This window comes from Canis lupus, chromosome 3, assembly GCF_011100685.1.
Source record: "Canis lupus familiaris isolate Mischka breed German Shepherd chromosome 3, alternate assembly UU_Cfam_GSD_1.0, whole genome shotgun sequence".
In the NCBI taxonomy this organism is placed as follows: Eukaryota; Metazoa; Chordata; class Mammalia; order Carnivora; family Canidae; genus Canis; species Canis lupus.
In genome coordinates this window covers 58,483,856-58,499,505 of record NC_049224.1, presented here as the reverse complement: position 1 = coordinate 58,499,505, position 15,650 = coordinate 58,483,856, and the positions used below count along the sequence as shown (strand labels likewise).

At 57.0% G+C, this 15,650-nt stretch overlaps 1 protein-coding gene across 2 annotated transcripts in view; it reads right to left on the bottom strand.

Annotated features, from left to right (window-relative positions):
* The window catches only part of RASGRF1 (Ras protein specific guanine nucleotide releasing factor 1), a 94,196-nt gene extending 78,841 nt beyond the window's left edge, over positions 1-15,355 (bottom strand). Inside the window, exon 1 of one of the 2 annotated variants that reach the window (XM_038533032.1) lies at positions 14,698-15,355. In XM_038533032.1, coding sequence (XP_038388960.1) covers positions 14,698-14,973 — 276 coding nt within the window. In that variant the 5' untranslated portion in view covers positions 14,974-15,355. The remainder of the gene's footprint in view (positions 1-14,697) is intronic. The other variant, XM_038533033.1, reaches the window with a different exon arrangement.
* Between the last annotated feature and the right edge of the window lie 295 nt (positions 15,356-15,650).

Sequence of the window (15,650 nt, the reverse complement as noted above, 5' to 3'; positions counted from 1 at the left end):
GACAAGGACACCACAAAAAAGAGAAATTACAGGCCTGATAAACATATATACAAAAATCCTAGACAAAGTATTAGCAAACAATCAACAACACATTAAAAAGGCTCATATACCACGATTGAATGGGATTTATTCCAGGAATGCAAGGATGGTTCAATATCCATAAATCAATCAGTGTGATACATCACATTAACAAAATGAAAAATAAAAATGATATGATCATCTCAATAGATGTATAAAAGCACTTGACAACATTCAACATCCATTTATGTTAAAAAACTCTCAACCAATTAGGGCTAGAGGGACCATACCTCCATATAATAAAGATCATATATGAAAACCCACAGCCAACATCACACACAATAGTGAAAACTGAAAGCTTCCCCCTAAGCTCGGAAACAAGACAAGGATGTCCAGTCTCACCGCTTTTATTCAACACAGTACTGAAAATCTTTGACATAGCAATCAGGGAAGAAAAAGAAATAAAAGGCATCCAAACTGGTGAGAAGTAAAATCTTTACTAGTTGCATATGACATGCTACTGTATAACAGAAATCCAAAGACACCACCAAAAAGTTGTTAGAATGGATATAAGAATTCAGGAATGTTGCAGCACACAAAATTAACAAATAAAAATCTGTTGCATTTCTATACACCAACAATGAAGCAGCAGAAAGAGAAATCAAGGAATTAGTCCCATTTATCAGTGCATCAAAAACATGAAAATACCTAGGAATAAACAACTGAAGAGGTGAAAGACTTGTATTCTGAAAACTATAAATAAACACTGATGAAAGAAATTAAAGATGACACAAAGAAAAGGAAAAGTTCCATGGTCATGGATAGGAATTTAATACAGTTAAAATGTCCATACTACCCAAAGCAATCTATAGATTCAACGTGATTCCTCTTGAAATCTCAATGGCATTTTTCACAGAAAAGGAATAATCCTAAAATTTGTATGGAACTACAAAAGATCACAAATAGCTAAAGCAATCTTCAGAAAGAAGAACAAAGCTGGAGGCATCCTGCTTCCTGATTTCAAACTATGTTACAAACCTGTAGTAATCAAAACAATATGATATTGGCAAAAAAAGCTGATGCACAGGTCAATGGAACAAAACAGAGAGCCCAGAAATAAACTCATGTGTGTATGGTCAATTAACATACAACAAGGAGGCAAGAATACACAATGGGGAAAAGATAGTCTCTTCAACAAATCATGTTGGGAAAACTGGACAGCCTCATGCAGAATGAAACTGGACCACTTTCATCACCATACACAAAAATTAACTCAAAATAGGTTAAGGATTTCAATGAAAGACCAGAAACCATAAAAATCCTAGAAGAAATATAGTTATTAAGCTCCGGACATCACTCTTGGTGATGTTCTGACTCCAAAGGCAATGACAATAAAACAAAAAATAAATAAATGGAACTGTCACATTAAAAAGCTTCTGCAAAAGCAAAGAAAACCACCGACGAAATAAAAAGGCAACCTACTGAATGGGAGAAGAGATCTGCCAATCATAGATCTGATGGAGGGCTAATATCAAAAATATGTAAAGAGCTCATGTAATTCAATATCAAGAAAACAATCCAATTAAAAAATGGGCAGAGGCCTGGAACAGACATTTTTCTGAAGGTGACACAGAGATGGGCAATAGACATATGCAAACATAGTCAACATCACTCATCACCAGGGAAATGCGAATCAAACCCACGATGAGATCCCACCTCACACCTGTCAGAATGGCAGAGATCAGTAACACAAGAAACAACGGGTGCTGGTGAGGATGTGGAGAAAGGGGAATCATCTTACACTGTTGGTGGGAATGCAAACTGGTGCAGCCACTCTGGAAAACAGTGTGGAGGTTCCTCAAGAAATTAAAAATAGAGCTACCCCATGACCCAGCAATTCCACTTCTGAGTATTTATCTAGAGGAAACAAAATCACTCATTCAAAAAACTATCTGCACCCCCGTATTCATGGCAGCATCATGTACAACAGCCAAGGCTTAGGACCAGTCTTGGTGTCCATCAAAGGATAGATGGATAAAGACATGGAATCTAAACAAAACAAATGAAGAAACCAAACCAAAGCAATCTCAGAGAAGAGGACAGATTGGTTGTTGCCAGAGGGGTGTGTGTGTGTGTGTGTGTGTGTGTGTGTGTGTGTGCGCGCGCGCGGGGTGTGAGCAAAACGGGAAAAAAGGGTCAAGAGGTAGAAGCTTTCAGTCATAAGAGGAGTAAGTCACAGGACGTAATGCACAGCATGGTGACCCGTCAGCAGTATTGCACTGCATGGCACCTCACGCCCCGTGGTGACGGCGATCGCCACAAGGCTTGTGGTAGTCACTGTATTTGCAGCGTATATGCACAAAGGGGTCACGTGAGGAGTCCCCTCTTTTCACGATCGCTGTGGGAGTCAGATAATCTAATGCTGGTGCCCAGCAGCAACCAAGCATCCAACACGTGGTTGCTATAATTTTAATTTATTAATATATTTATAGTCTCATTGCCCTTGGCAAGCTTGGCTGGAGAGGACAACCGAGCCTACTTCAAAACAGAGGTGACTTCCCAGCAGGTGCATGCGCTGTGGGCTTGCAGTGAGAATGGGGTTACTGTCCAGGCTCTGAGTCCTTTCAGAGGTTTGCGGCAACGTCAGAGTTACTGAGTGTCCAACCTGGCCAGTGGGTGGGTGACTGGTGGCTGCAGGGGAGGACCGGGGCGCTCGGGCTCTCCTCCCCTCCTCTGCTGACGGCCCACCTGTGCGGGGCTGCCATCCCCACACACCCTGGGTGCACTGGGCTGTGTCTGGCTGGTGTGCTCTCCCTGGGTCTGTCTCTGCCTCCCTAGTATCCACCCTCCCAGACCCCTGTCCTGTGCCTCTCAGCTCCTTCCACAGAGTAGATGAGGTTCCCAGCCGGGGCTGCTGCACAGGCTCCAGAAGCAGCCCCACAGATCTCCCCTTCTCGGTCTGCTCCTCCTGCTCAGGCTGTGACAGGCTGCACCCAGGTAAGGGGCTCCCCGTCTCCCTCCTCCTGCCCCAGAAGTCTGGACATGTGCTCTGCTCCTGACGTGCTCCCCCCACCCCCTGAGCTCCTTCCTGGCTGGTCAGGCGTGTCTGGGACAGGCTTTCTGGATCCTGGAGCAGGAGGGTCTGTGATGAGGGCACAGGCTGGGGGCACAAGAGGCCCCTGGCCTTTCTTCCAGGTCCCAGGCTCCAGGGCGTGTGGGTGAGCCAGCCTGGCTCCCTGGAGCCCTCTGATGCCACAGAGACCCGAATGTCTTATCCTCAGCAACTGCCTGAGAAGCTCCCATGGCTGGTGGTTGAGATGGGAGTTGGAGTGTTTCTGGGGTTCTGGATAAATGTTGTCATACCAGTCTTCCCCAGGGAGGAGCAGTGACCCCAGATGCCACCAGAGTCCTTGAAATGGTCCCACGGCCTCTGATGGTGTCGGTTCAGAGATCAGACAGATCTCAGGTCACCCCTGGTGGCTGAGCCAGCCCAGGGTCTCCCTGAGTGACAAGGCTGTGTGGAGGCAAGAGACAGGCCCCTGCAGAAGTACAGTTAGACCCTGTGGACCTACTGGAGTCATGGAGCTGCTGTGACGACATCCCGGGCACTCCCAGAGTGATGTGTGACCAAGCAGAACTACCTGAAGCTTCTCAGGGTCCACAGGACGCAACCAGAACTACACACGGGCCTCCACATGATCATGGGACAGGGCTGGAGTCACATCTGCCCCCATGATGTGACCACGTTGTCCCACGGGGTGGATCCCTCTATAGAACAGCAGCACTGTCCTGGAGTCAGCCGTGGGGACACCTCACACCTGCAGACCCTCCCTGGGGTTTTGGGTGAGATCAGGACTCACATACTACAGGATACGGGACACATCAAGGGTACAGGGTAAACTCAGATCTGGAGCCTCCTCTGGGAGTCCACGTTTCCGCCCGGACTCTTCACGGGTCTCCCAAGAACTGCTGGAACAGACCCAGACGTGCCATGGAAGCAGAATCCACCAGTGGGCCACCCCTGGCTTTGTTAGAAAAGCAAGGCTCAGGGAAGGAGCCCTGTAGCCTCACAGGGCAGAAGAAGGGCTGGGCACTGCCCCAGGGCCTCCGCGGACATCCAGGACAGACCAGAGCATTCCTCCATCTGAAATAAGGGGTGTGTGCCTTGACCTGGGGCACCCCCAGGAGTCCTTCGATGGATCCCGATGCATGACGAGCATCAAGGCCAGACCCATCCAACAGGTCCAGAATTCTTGCAGGGCCTTGGCAGGTGCACGCTTCTGCCGGTGGGTCCCCACCGTGACTTCCCGCCCCACACCCTCCCAGAGAGCAGCCCTGGAGCAGCTGTGGGCACATGCCCCAGGGTCAGGGCCAGACACACGTCTTCTGGGTGGGGCCCGTTAATTACCACCGCGACTACTCCGAGAGTCCTCACTTCTGCCTAAGCTGCTGTGAATGAGCTCCTTCCTTTCCACTGAATGATTTCCGACCAAGAAATACCCCTGTAGCTTGGCTCTATGCCTCAGCCCGGGCATGGAGCAGCCTTCATTTGCTGAACGGGTGACTGAACGCATTTGTCACCGTGGCGCTGGAGCCCGGTTTATTAATTCATAACCAGCAAAGCCACAGAGTAGGGGACACTGACTTTGCTTCTCAGGCTCGGGCAGTGGAGTGGGCTGGGAGAGGTGGGACCTGGCTTCTCCGGAGTGAGGTCTAGGACTCCTCAGGGAGACCCAGAGGCCTGTGGCATCATCAAGGCTCTGAGCAGTCCTGCAACAAAGGACCTTTCCTGGGACTTGTTCCACCATGGAATCCTTTTTGTTTTCAGGTTCTAAAAGATCAATCTGTATTCTGTGAAACCTATGTTCTGGGGTGTCCACCTTGGGACTCTCGGGTTGGGGCACGCACCAAGGCTCGGAGTGACCAGACCTTGGTTCAAATGAATTATTATTTGGCCTTGGGGGCTTCAGCGCATCTCCTCTGTGGATCTGCTTTCTCCTTCACAAAGCAGGCAGGGTGTTGCCACCTCACAGGTTTGTTTAAAACAATCTGTTTTAAACATGGTTTAAAAGAGCTCATGGTTCATAAAAGTGCTCAGTAATGGGTTTTGAATCAATGAAATCCTCTGCAAGTCTAAATGATGGGTCTCATCAACCATCGGTGGCAAATTACCAGGAAACACACACGTGTGTGCACGGACACGCGTGTACAAGCAGCCAGAATCCATGACTATGATCTTATTTGAAAATAGGGTCTTGGCCGACGTACTTGAGTTAAGATGAGCTGTGCTGGGTTAGGAAGGAGAGGCCCTAATAGAGGAGCATGAGGGCGCAGACCCACGGGGAGAGAGCCCAGCGAAGAGGCAGGCAGAGGTGGAGAGATGTGTCTACGCATCACGGGACAGCAGGGGCTGCCAGACGCTACGAGAAGCTGGGAGAAGCCAGGAGACATGTTTCCCTGGGACTTCAGATTCCTCGCCTCCAGAACTGGGAGAGAGTCCACCATCCACCATGTTGTTTCAGACTAAGAAATGCACGTCCTTGCCCCCAAAACCCATGGGCACGAGCACACATACGGGGCCCCAAGGGCTTGTGGGCCAAGGGGCTGAGGCTGCACTAGGGTTGGGGGTGTCTGTGAGCCAGCAGGGGCCGCCATCCAGGCATCACTTCAGCTCCCACGTCCCTCTCATTCCACTCAACTGATCAGCTGGTTTTCTGCTCTCGTCATCAGAATCCATGCCTTCCCCCACCTCATGCCACCCTACTTCAAGGCTTCATGTCCTCCCACCTGGGTCACTAAGTTGGCCTCTCTGGCCCCAGCGTCCAGTCTCACCTGCCCCGATTTGCCCTGGTCGGCCAGAACCCAGACCCATCATCTGGGTCTCTGCTCCCTGCCTCCTCTAGCTGAGCAATGGAGGCACCACGCATGGTTGTCTCTGGGGCCTCGTCGCCTGCGGGCTCCTGGCTCCTCCCTCCTGGTCCTCCTTCGGGGCCTGGGCCCAGCTGGCCCTGGGCCTCTGCCAGCCCTCTCTGCCAGATGCTGCCTAGTATCCAGTCCAGAGGGGGCCTTGCTGGAGAACCCGCTGGAGCTTCCGCCATGTGTGTGCACACGAGTGTATGTGCATGTGTATGTATATGTGCATGCAAGCATGTGCACATGGACACACTCTGGCCTGCTCTCTACCTCTTCCACCCTCCCCTCAATACGGGCCATCATCCAGACTCCTTCTCAGGTCTTCCCAGACACCCAGGTCCCTTTATTCTTCCCCCAGATTCCTGGGGGAGGCCACCATGTCCTCTGGCCCCTGCAGGGAGAGGTCCCATCTAACGGGGGGGCAGGCCACTCCAAGTGCGTCTCCCAACCTCTCTCAATGCCTCTGCAGCACAGCCTGTTCCTCACATGCTGGCTCCTCCAGCCCTGGCTGCACGACCCTCATGTCAGGTACACAAGGCACTTCACCAGGTGGGCCAGTGGGAGGACTAACGTCCACAGCCCCTCCATGTGATGGAGGCCGATGTACTCGAGTTACGATAAGCTGTCCACAGTCCACAGTCCACCATGTGATGCTCCCTCCACATGGTGCTCCCACACCAATCCTAGGACCTGGCCAGCTGCCCCACTCCTAACACTGTAACCTCATCAACATGGCCCCACATGGGGCCTGGACCCCACTTGACGATCCTTCCCCTGCTCTGAGTGGCCTCACTTTGCCTAGGCTCTGCCTCAGAGTTCTAAAGCTGGAATCTTCTCAGGGCCTGGCTACTGCACTGGGCTCTGCTTCGTCCCCCAGCCGAGTGCCTGTCTCAGGCCCCTGTCCGACTGTCACCTCCTGGGGGGCCTGAGTCCTGGGTCACTCTGGCCTGCCACCTGGTCAGGACCGAGCCCTGCTGCCAGGAACACCTCAGTACCTGCTCACCTCTATGCCCTGCCTGCCCTGCCTGGACCGGGGATGCCCCCGTCCTCCCCAGACTCAGCCTTGTATGAAGTAGCACAGCCCGTGGCCTGGGGCTCAAGTCAGTGTAGCCTCCCCATGCCTGCTGCTCAACACTGTCTCAAGTAAGTCACTGCAGCCTGAGGAGCCACGGCCACAGAAGTGACGTGTGGCTGCTCCTGCACAAATATCTGCCAGTCTGTCCCCACCCCTCTAGACGCCTGCTGACTTGCAGGAACTCTCGTCCGGCTCCATGCGCTGTTTAGCCTCCATCAAAAACCCAGCAAGCAGCTGCTCCAGAGAAGGCCCGACTCTGCCACTGGGCACACAGGCCTTGGGGGCTGGCTTCAGGGGCTCCTGCCACACACGTGCCCTGTGTCCTCCACATCCCTTCTTGGTGGCACCTCCTTGAGGCCCCCAGGTGGGTGGAAGTGCCCCTGCCAGGACCCCTCAGGCCCTAGGCTTTTGTCTACAGCAGTGCTGAGCACCCTGTGCTGCCACGTTTACCACTGGGTGGTCTCTTTGCTGGATAGGGAGCTCCTCCAGGGCAGGCCCCTGCCTTCTGTGCTGTACTCCCATGGCCAAGCGGCATGGGCCTGGCTCCTGGGAGATACTGGCCACTCTGAAAGACAGGCACTGATGGAGCGTTAATGTGCTCAGAACGCTGCTTCTGCCTCTAGAATTCTCCTCCTCATTATTTCGGGGGAAACCCAGTGTGCTTCTCTGGTCGCCTGGCCAGGGATGACAGAGTCACTGAGCATAAGGAGAAGGGGAGGCCTGGCTCGGAGCTGCCCCTCCCATCATGAGCACACATGGCTTGGCTCAGTTTCTGTCTCCTGCCCTTATGCCCAACCTGAAGGCTCACTGCCCCTGCCCCCACTGCTCTGTGTGTGTGAGCCATGTGTCACAGACAGGTCTGCATTTTGCAAAGACAGATCTGGCTGCGCACCGGCAGCTGGACTGCAGGACACAGGGCATGCTGGGAGACTGTGGGGCCCCCGGGGCTCTGCTACCAGGCCCTGGAGTGCCTGCTGCCTCGGGGCTGAAGCCTGTCCACTGAGCTGTGGCCAGAGTGGGTCACTTCTAGGGGGAGCTTCAGAGCCAGAAGGGCTCTGCTACACTCCCACCCCTTGGCTGTGGTGACCGGCAAGTGTCAGGATGAATGTCCATCAGCTTGGTCCCCAGGGATGACAACACCAACTGCACAAGATATAAAGCACCAACAAGAAACACACCTTCACTGTGTTAATGTTACGGCAGCGTCACATGGCACATCTTGACGGGTGCACATGGAGGTGGCCACCCCTGAGTCCAGGCGAGAGGTGATAGCCACCAGGACTGCAGCTGGAAGGAGACAGGGACACAAGGGTGTGGGTCTGAGAGATTCAGGAGGTAAGATGGACAGGGCTGGATGCTGGTGTGGTTGTTCTGCTCCTTCAGGGGCATGTTCGCTTGGATGTTTCCAGAAGCCCACAGGTCTTTCAGAGTTGCCACCCCATCTTAACGTCCAGGGTCATGGCTTGCTGTTGACTAGCTTCAAACCCGCCAGAGATGCCAGCAGCACTGGGCAGGAATCTGCTCATAAAGGTGAAAGCTGGAGCCACACCAGCCACCATTTATTGGCAAGTCCCACTGTGCTGTGCTTGGACTTTGCAAGTAGCACCTAGTTTAACACTTGGAATGGGGACTTGAGGGAGGCAGGAGGCTGGGTGAATTCTAGGTGTGCTTCTGTCTCCACCTCACAGATGGGCCATCCAAGGCTCAAGGAGCCTGAGGACCTTCCCCAGAGGGGACAGAGCCAGGATCCAAAGCCAGTCCGTGTGGCCTGAAACCTACAGCTCCCAGCAAACCTGCTTCGCTGCTGGAGATGGGTAACTCACTCCTCAGTGAGCAGGCTTCGTGTCTGCAGGGCTGCATGTTCCTCTCGAAGAGCAGGGTGGGCAGTGGGGGTGTCAAAGGCATGACAGGTGCCCTCACACAGGTGTCCCCTCTCCCCCCAGGTCCATGCTGCACCAATGCTCCTGCACAATGAGGGGGCTGAGCCCTGTTTTCAGCTGCGAGCACATGGCACTGGCTCCAGCCCCCACGGATTCTGGGGAAACCGGGCTGTGGGGTGTGGACGCCTGTCCTGGTTGGTTTTCCCTTAAGGCTCATGGCATTAGAGCTGCAAGCCTCCCACCCAAGCAGAAACCAAAGCTCCTCCAGGGAAGTCACCAGAGCAGCAGGGACAGATTTTCATTTGCCACTAATTCTGTTTTTCTTGGCAGAGGCTGGCGAACTCAAACCGCCCCCAGCACTTTCTGGTGGAGGGGCTCAGGTCCTGCCTGGCGGTGTACTCTGTCACCTGGAGCAAGTTTCTTGTCAGCTCTGGGCCTTAGTTTTGTGCTTTCAAAAATCGGGTAATGGTGACAACCACTGAGGGCCTCAGGGAGGACTGGGAAGTGGCCGGCATGCAGCAGGTGCTCTGTGAACTGTATCTACTGGAGCTCAGCTACAGGACGGTGCATCTAATCTGCGCTCACACCACAGGGGAGCCAAAGGCCCTTTAGCTCTGCCGTTTGTAAAGGTCAAGCTTCTGAAAGCATCAAGAAGGACGAAATCTCACATGGAGCCCTGGTATGCACAGTAGCTAATGGGGGGCTGCAGCCCCCAGGCAGCCCCAGGCCACCCTGGGCCCTGATGGGGGCCACCACGGCTCTCCCATGGCAGGGAAGCCATAGGCTGGGGCCCTCTCGTCTGGTCCACAGCCTCCGTGCACACAGGAGTTGCAAACCCTGCTTCCTCAGCAGATGCTCTGCATGTCCAGTGTGTCCTCTGCCTGACCAGGGGCCTGTGTCTCTGTGAGGAGCAGCCTCAGCACTCCTGGGGAGGGACGACAGCCTCCTCTGGCCTTGGGTACCTCAGACTTGACCTCCCGAGCTGGACCCTCCACTGTTCTCCGCCCCCCAAGCCTGCCCTCCTCCCACCCGTCTCTCTTGGTGGGCAGCACGGAGTCTGCTGTGCATGGAGGCAGAGGCTCAGATGTCAGGTTCCATCCTGCCCAGCTGGGTGGCAGGTCCCAGGGCGATACCTGAGTGTCTCCTCATAAAGTCTCCACCGTCAGGACCTTGTCCCTTCATCCATCAGGGCATTGACACCTTTCACCAATCATTAGTTACGACAGCCCCATCGTCTTCAGCCCTGCTAGCCCTGTTTCTCCTGCACCCGAAATTCATGGTCATCAAAGACTGTAACACGGTGTGGATGCAGGAGAGCCCCAGCTCATTGCTAAGGCCTAAGGAGGTGGGTTTTATACTTGGTCACTAAAGTGCATGGGGTGGGAGGTCATGTCAGGTGGAGGGAGCAGGTGCCAAGGCCCTGGGGTAGGAAAGAAGAGGCCTGTGGAGGGTGAGGAGGAGCATAATGGGGAAGGTGGGGTAGGGCCCACAGGTCATCCAGGGCACAGGGCATTTTCAGAGGCTCTGTGCAGTGCCTGGGAAGGTCAATCTGGTGGGGGCTGTGTGGAGGGAAGATGGGACCATAGGAGGGGAGGACGCTGAGCAGCCAAACTGGGCGCCTTGAGCTCCAGAGCCCAGGTTGGGGCGGGGAGGGAGAATGCTCAGCACTTGGCCAAAGCTACAGGAGTGCCTAGGGATGGCTCCCCACCCACCCCCTGAGCTCTTTGACGACAAACCTTAAGCTTTATTTTCCTCTGTAGCCACAGGACCTAGCACAGGTCTGGCACTGAGAGTCTGCTGCACAAATAAACAGCAGTGAGCTCTTCCTGCAGCCTGAGTGTGCATGGTCTGGTGCTACCCCTCACTCCCTTCCCCAGGCAGACAGGCGGGCAGTGACCTGGTATTTCCTTGTCCTAATTAACGTATCATTACTGAGCCTCTTCAACCTTGTTTCAGCTCCAGAAAAGTCTGGGAGATGGAACAGACACCCCGCACAGTTAACCCCAGGGCGTCACACCTGCAGGGGCTGTGTCTGATCCACTGCCATGGGACTTCTCCTTAGGCATGAGCCTCCGCAGTCTGAGTCCCCCGGTGACGAGTCTGAGGGGTGTTGCTTTGGCACAACCTTATCCCCCCTACGTGCAGGTCTGCGTTTTTCTGATTGGCCGAGAAGCAGAATGTGCTAGAGCAACGGGAGGTGTGCTTTGTGAGGATGAGAATGCGTAGCTGCCAACTGAGACAGCCAGAGAAAGAGTCTCATTTCACCCACTGCCTCGTGGGGTGGCACCCCCGGCATCCTCAGCTGTAAGGGGGCACGCTCCTAGCCTCAGAGCTGCTGCTGGTCTGAACGCCCCAGACCAACCAGTAACACGTGCTGTGAAGAGGACCAGGAGCGGGCTTCATCTGTCTCCAGGGAAGGCACCCCCTGGGTGCACAGTCAGTTCGATGGGCCCCCCACTTCTGGGGCCTCTGCCCACATCGGCACTGAGGTTTGGTGGGAGGGATCCATTTGTGCCCCTCCTGTCCCCAGGTAACCAGGAGGAGCCCAGGGTCCACTGTTTGACCCTCTCTGGTTGGGGCTGGGGTGAGGACGGTGCTGAGTTGGCCTGCTCAGGTTCCCCAGTGAAAAGCTGAGGCTGGAACCCTTCTTTCAGGGGGATCAGAACAAGGGTGTGGAAAGTCTGTGTAGGGCACTCAAAGCCGAAGCATGGTCAGGAGTATCGGGGGCCAATCTGTAGGGAAGTAGAACCCCAACCCTAAGTCCAGGGCACTAGAGCCTTTGGTGTGTGGGCTGCAGAACCAGGAGCAAGCAGGGTGCAGGTGTCCTGTAGCCACCACTGGGCATGGAAGCATGGCTGGGCCAGTCTGGAGCCCCTGTCATTCCACCCCGGGGCTCCAGGACACTGGGGCCATACCATGGGCCATCAGACCCACATGCAAACCCCCAGATGATAGGATACCAGGGCGGCACGTGAAGATGTGCCTGGGGCCAGGGCCTGTCAGTCCTCAGTATCTAAAGTATGGAACTAACCTATGATCCACCAAGTTCAGGTCAACAAGCACTCCCTGCACACCTACTGTGCGCATTGTCCTGGACTCGTTCCAATCCCTGGAGGGCGTAACCTGCCCTGGCCTTTCCAGGTGGAAGCTGCCTACCTAGACCCAGACAAAATGACATCCCGCTAAAAGCAGGTCTTCACCAGATACCAGCTGGTCCAGTCAACCCACCAGTATCTCTGAGGCCTCCTGATGACCGCAGTCTGCCACATGCCCAGCAGATTTGCGATCCGGGCTTCCTGTGGGGCCCAGATGCAGGGCAGAGCCAGTGACAGTATGGCTTGGCACCAGGCTCTGTCGCCAGGGCCTTGAGGGTGCCGTGGGGCCCCCAACCCAACGAGAGATATGGGGCAGCTGCTGGGACTCTCGGTTTTACTGTGGGATGTAGAACACAAACGTTACAAATTCTTGGAGACACGCACAGGCCTGAGAAGCGGGATGTGCATTTCCATGTGAACCAAACGCTTGCTCTGGGGCCAAATGGAAGGAACATCCACGTAAGTGCACGAGACGAGGCACAGCTCTCTAAGGAACGCAGCCCCTGAGAGGGGCAGCACCAAACCGCACCTACTCCTCGCAGCCCTAGCCTGTTCTCGTGCCACAAGGCCCTCTGGTGAGCACATCTGGGCACCCCTGACTAGCAGTGTCCTGGGGAGGCAGCTCTGAGCATCGTGCTTATCTGCCGCTAGTGCAGTTCCACACCCGAGCCAACACTGACCTGAAATCAACATAGGATCTCCTCTTTGGGGATTCTTGGAGGCTGGGTGAATTCTAGGTGTGCTTCTGCCCCTGACTTACTCTGTGCTGATGGGCAACCCCCTTCCCCTCTCTGGTCTTCCGTCTGTCTGTCTGTGAAATGGGAAGGACGAACTGTATGGTCTCCCTGAGGTTCCTTCCAGCCCTAACGTTTTTGTCTGGCCTCCGTCCCATGCCCACATGGGCACTGCAGATCAGCTACAGCTTCTCTACATCCTGTGAAAAGGTGCTGGGAACTTACTCTTACATACGTTACCTAACCGAGCTCCAGAAACCTCAGGAAAGCAGGTGTTGTTATCCCATTTTTCTGGATTACAACACAGAGGCTCAGAGCAGTGAGGGTGTTCTCTGAGCTCCCAGGGCCAGGAAGTAAGCGTGCTGAGGTTTGGCCTCAGGCCTGTCTCTGGCTTCCGAGGGGCTGAGAACAGACGCTGTGAGGCCCACAGCAACTGTCTCCTCCATCCTGCTCTCTCTGCCTGCCGGGCACTCGGCGCTGGGCTCTGGAGCTGGGGAATGAGGGGTGGAGGTGAGCTCCAGTGGGGGCCCAGGCTGTGGGCCACTGGAAGGTACAGGTGTTCTTGGGCTGGCAAGGGTTGGTGACGCTCTGGAAGGCTGGCCAGGGCAGGTCACCAAGGGCTGGAGCAGTGTCTCTGGCCCAGCCTGGGTCTGGCTCTCTGGGGTGAGTCCTTGAGGCCCCATGGAGTGGAAGAGCTGCCTTCTCCTGGCTCTGCTCGGTGGTCTGGGGGCTTCTCCCTGCCCTGTGGCCTGCCGTCCCCAGAGGTCCACCCCCAAATACTCCAGTCCCCAGAGATCATCCCCCAACACCCACCAGACAGGGGCAGGGACGCAAGAGCTGTACTGCAGATGCCAAGCGCAGACCTGTCTTGCCAGTTAGGTGGGCAACTTCCAGCCAGGCTTTCAGTTTGTCTGCTTCCATCACCACCAGTCTGCACCCAGCAGGGGCTCTGAGATCCCAGCTGCCTTTCTGAAACCTGAAGCGGCGGCGGGGCAGTCGCCAGGTGAGACAGTGTGGGCCTCAGCGTCCTCCTCTAGGCAATAACCAGCTGGTCCCCCCTCCCATCTCAGGTCCTTTCCAGCGATGATATTTTTGGATCCAATATCTCTGACTTTACCTGCCCAGAGGCCCGGAAACTGACCAGATGCCTTTGGAGAGCACATGGGTCTTTAACATTGCTCTCTCCCTCCGTTCCAGAGGCGCAACCCCCGCCCCCCCCCCCCCCGCCCCCATCTAGGCCGGGCCCTGAGCCCTGCAGCTCCAGAAGCGGGAGGGCAGCGCGTTGGCCTGACTGCGGCGGTGGCGGAGGCTCGGGGGAGGGGGAGGAGGGCGGCGCGCGCCTGTCCCGCGGCCTCCGCAGCAGCCCCGGCCCCGGGCTCGTCGCGCCAGAGGGGCCCTGGAACAGCGGGGGCTGGGGCTCGGGGCTGCGGCTCTGGCCTGGGGCGGGCCGGGGGACTAGCGCCGCGCCGCCGCTCCGAGGCACCCAGCTGACCCCTGCGGCCCCGCCACCCCCAAGGTGGCAGAGCTAGCGCGCGTCCTCTTCCCTGCCAGCGGCGCGGGGGGCCGGCGCTTCTGTCTCGCCCTCCCCGGGCCGGGAGCAGGCGAGCGGGGCTGTCGGGGGCGAGGGACCCGCGGGTGGCAGTGGGGGTGGCTGGACGTGGGTCCGCCTCCACGGTGTGGGTCCGGCCCTCTGGACCATCTCCGCCCGCACCCCACGGCTCTCAGCACCTCCGCGCCTCGGCCCCTGCGTCCCCGCCTCCCACGGAGCTCGCTGGGTGAAGGGCAGCCGTGGCCCGCGCCACCTCCCTGCCCGCAGTCCCTAACCCCTGCCCACCGCGGGGTCGCGGCCCGCCCGAGCCCAGCCTCCCCCCACGCCCGACAGTGCAAGGACCAAAGTTGGGGCGTCCTCGGCCGGCGGAAGCCCCGGGGTGCCGAGGGCCACGGCCGGGGCTCCGGGAGGTCAGACGCGGCGCCGGCCTCACCTGTTTCTCCAGCGGCTCCTTGGCCGAGAGCGCAGGCTTGGGGGAGGGCGCGCGGTCGCAGACGCAGCCCTCCAGCAGGTAGAGCCCCGAGGGCCGCGAGCTCGAGTCGCTCTCGAAGTAGAAGAGCAGGTTCTGCAGCAGCGCGAACCACTTGGTTTGCCATTTTGTGTTGTCCGAACTCCGCTTGCTCAGGTAGCCTTTGCGCGTGCCGTCCTTGCGCGCCAGCAGCCCCAGGGACGCGACGTGGCCATCGTTCAGCCGGATCCCCTTCTGCATGGTGCTCGGAGGCCAGCCCGACCCCAGGCGCTTACATCTTCTCCGCGCGGCCCCCCGCGGTCCCCTGTCCGCGCGCGCGGCGCGCTGCCTCTCCCCGGCTTTCGCTCCCGGCCACTCCTGCTCGCTCTCCCCTCCCCCCGGGAGCTCCACTCCGGGAGCCGGCGCCGAGCTGTACCGTTCCCCGCCGGAACCGCTTCTCCGCTCCTCCGCGCCCCGGGGCCCCGGAGGTGCCGCCCGACCCTCCCCCGGCGCGCGGGCGAGGGGCAGGCGGAGTCATGTGACGCCGATCCCTCGAAGAGCCCGTTTCAGCAGCGCGGACAGAGACACGCACGCAGCCCGCCGCGGCGCAGAGCGGCGCGCAGCCCGCACCTTGGCGCCACCTCCCCTCCCCGGATGCGCACACGCACACGCACACACACGAGCCCTGCGCCTCTCCGCCGGCCTCTCCGGCTCTCCTTCGGGTGCTAAAACCAGATGGGATCAACGTTGGCTGAAGCCCGCGGCACCGGGAGGCTCGCCATCCTGGGAGCCGGCGTCTTTGCGCCCCACCGCGGCGCACTCTCCGCCTGGGGTCAAGTCCCACTTGTCCTTTCCTCTTCCAGAGGCCCCCTCCCGGCACTTTATTCTCCTGATCCGAAGTGGATGGAGGAGGGTGGCTGGGGAAATGGATCTGAAAG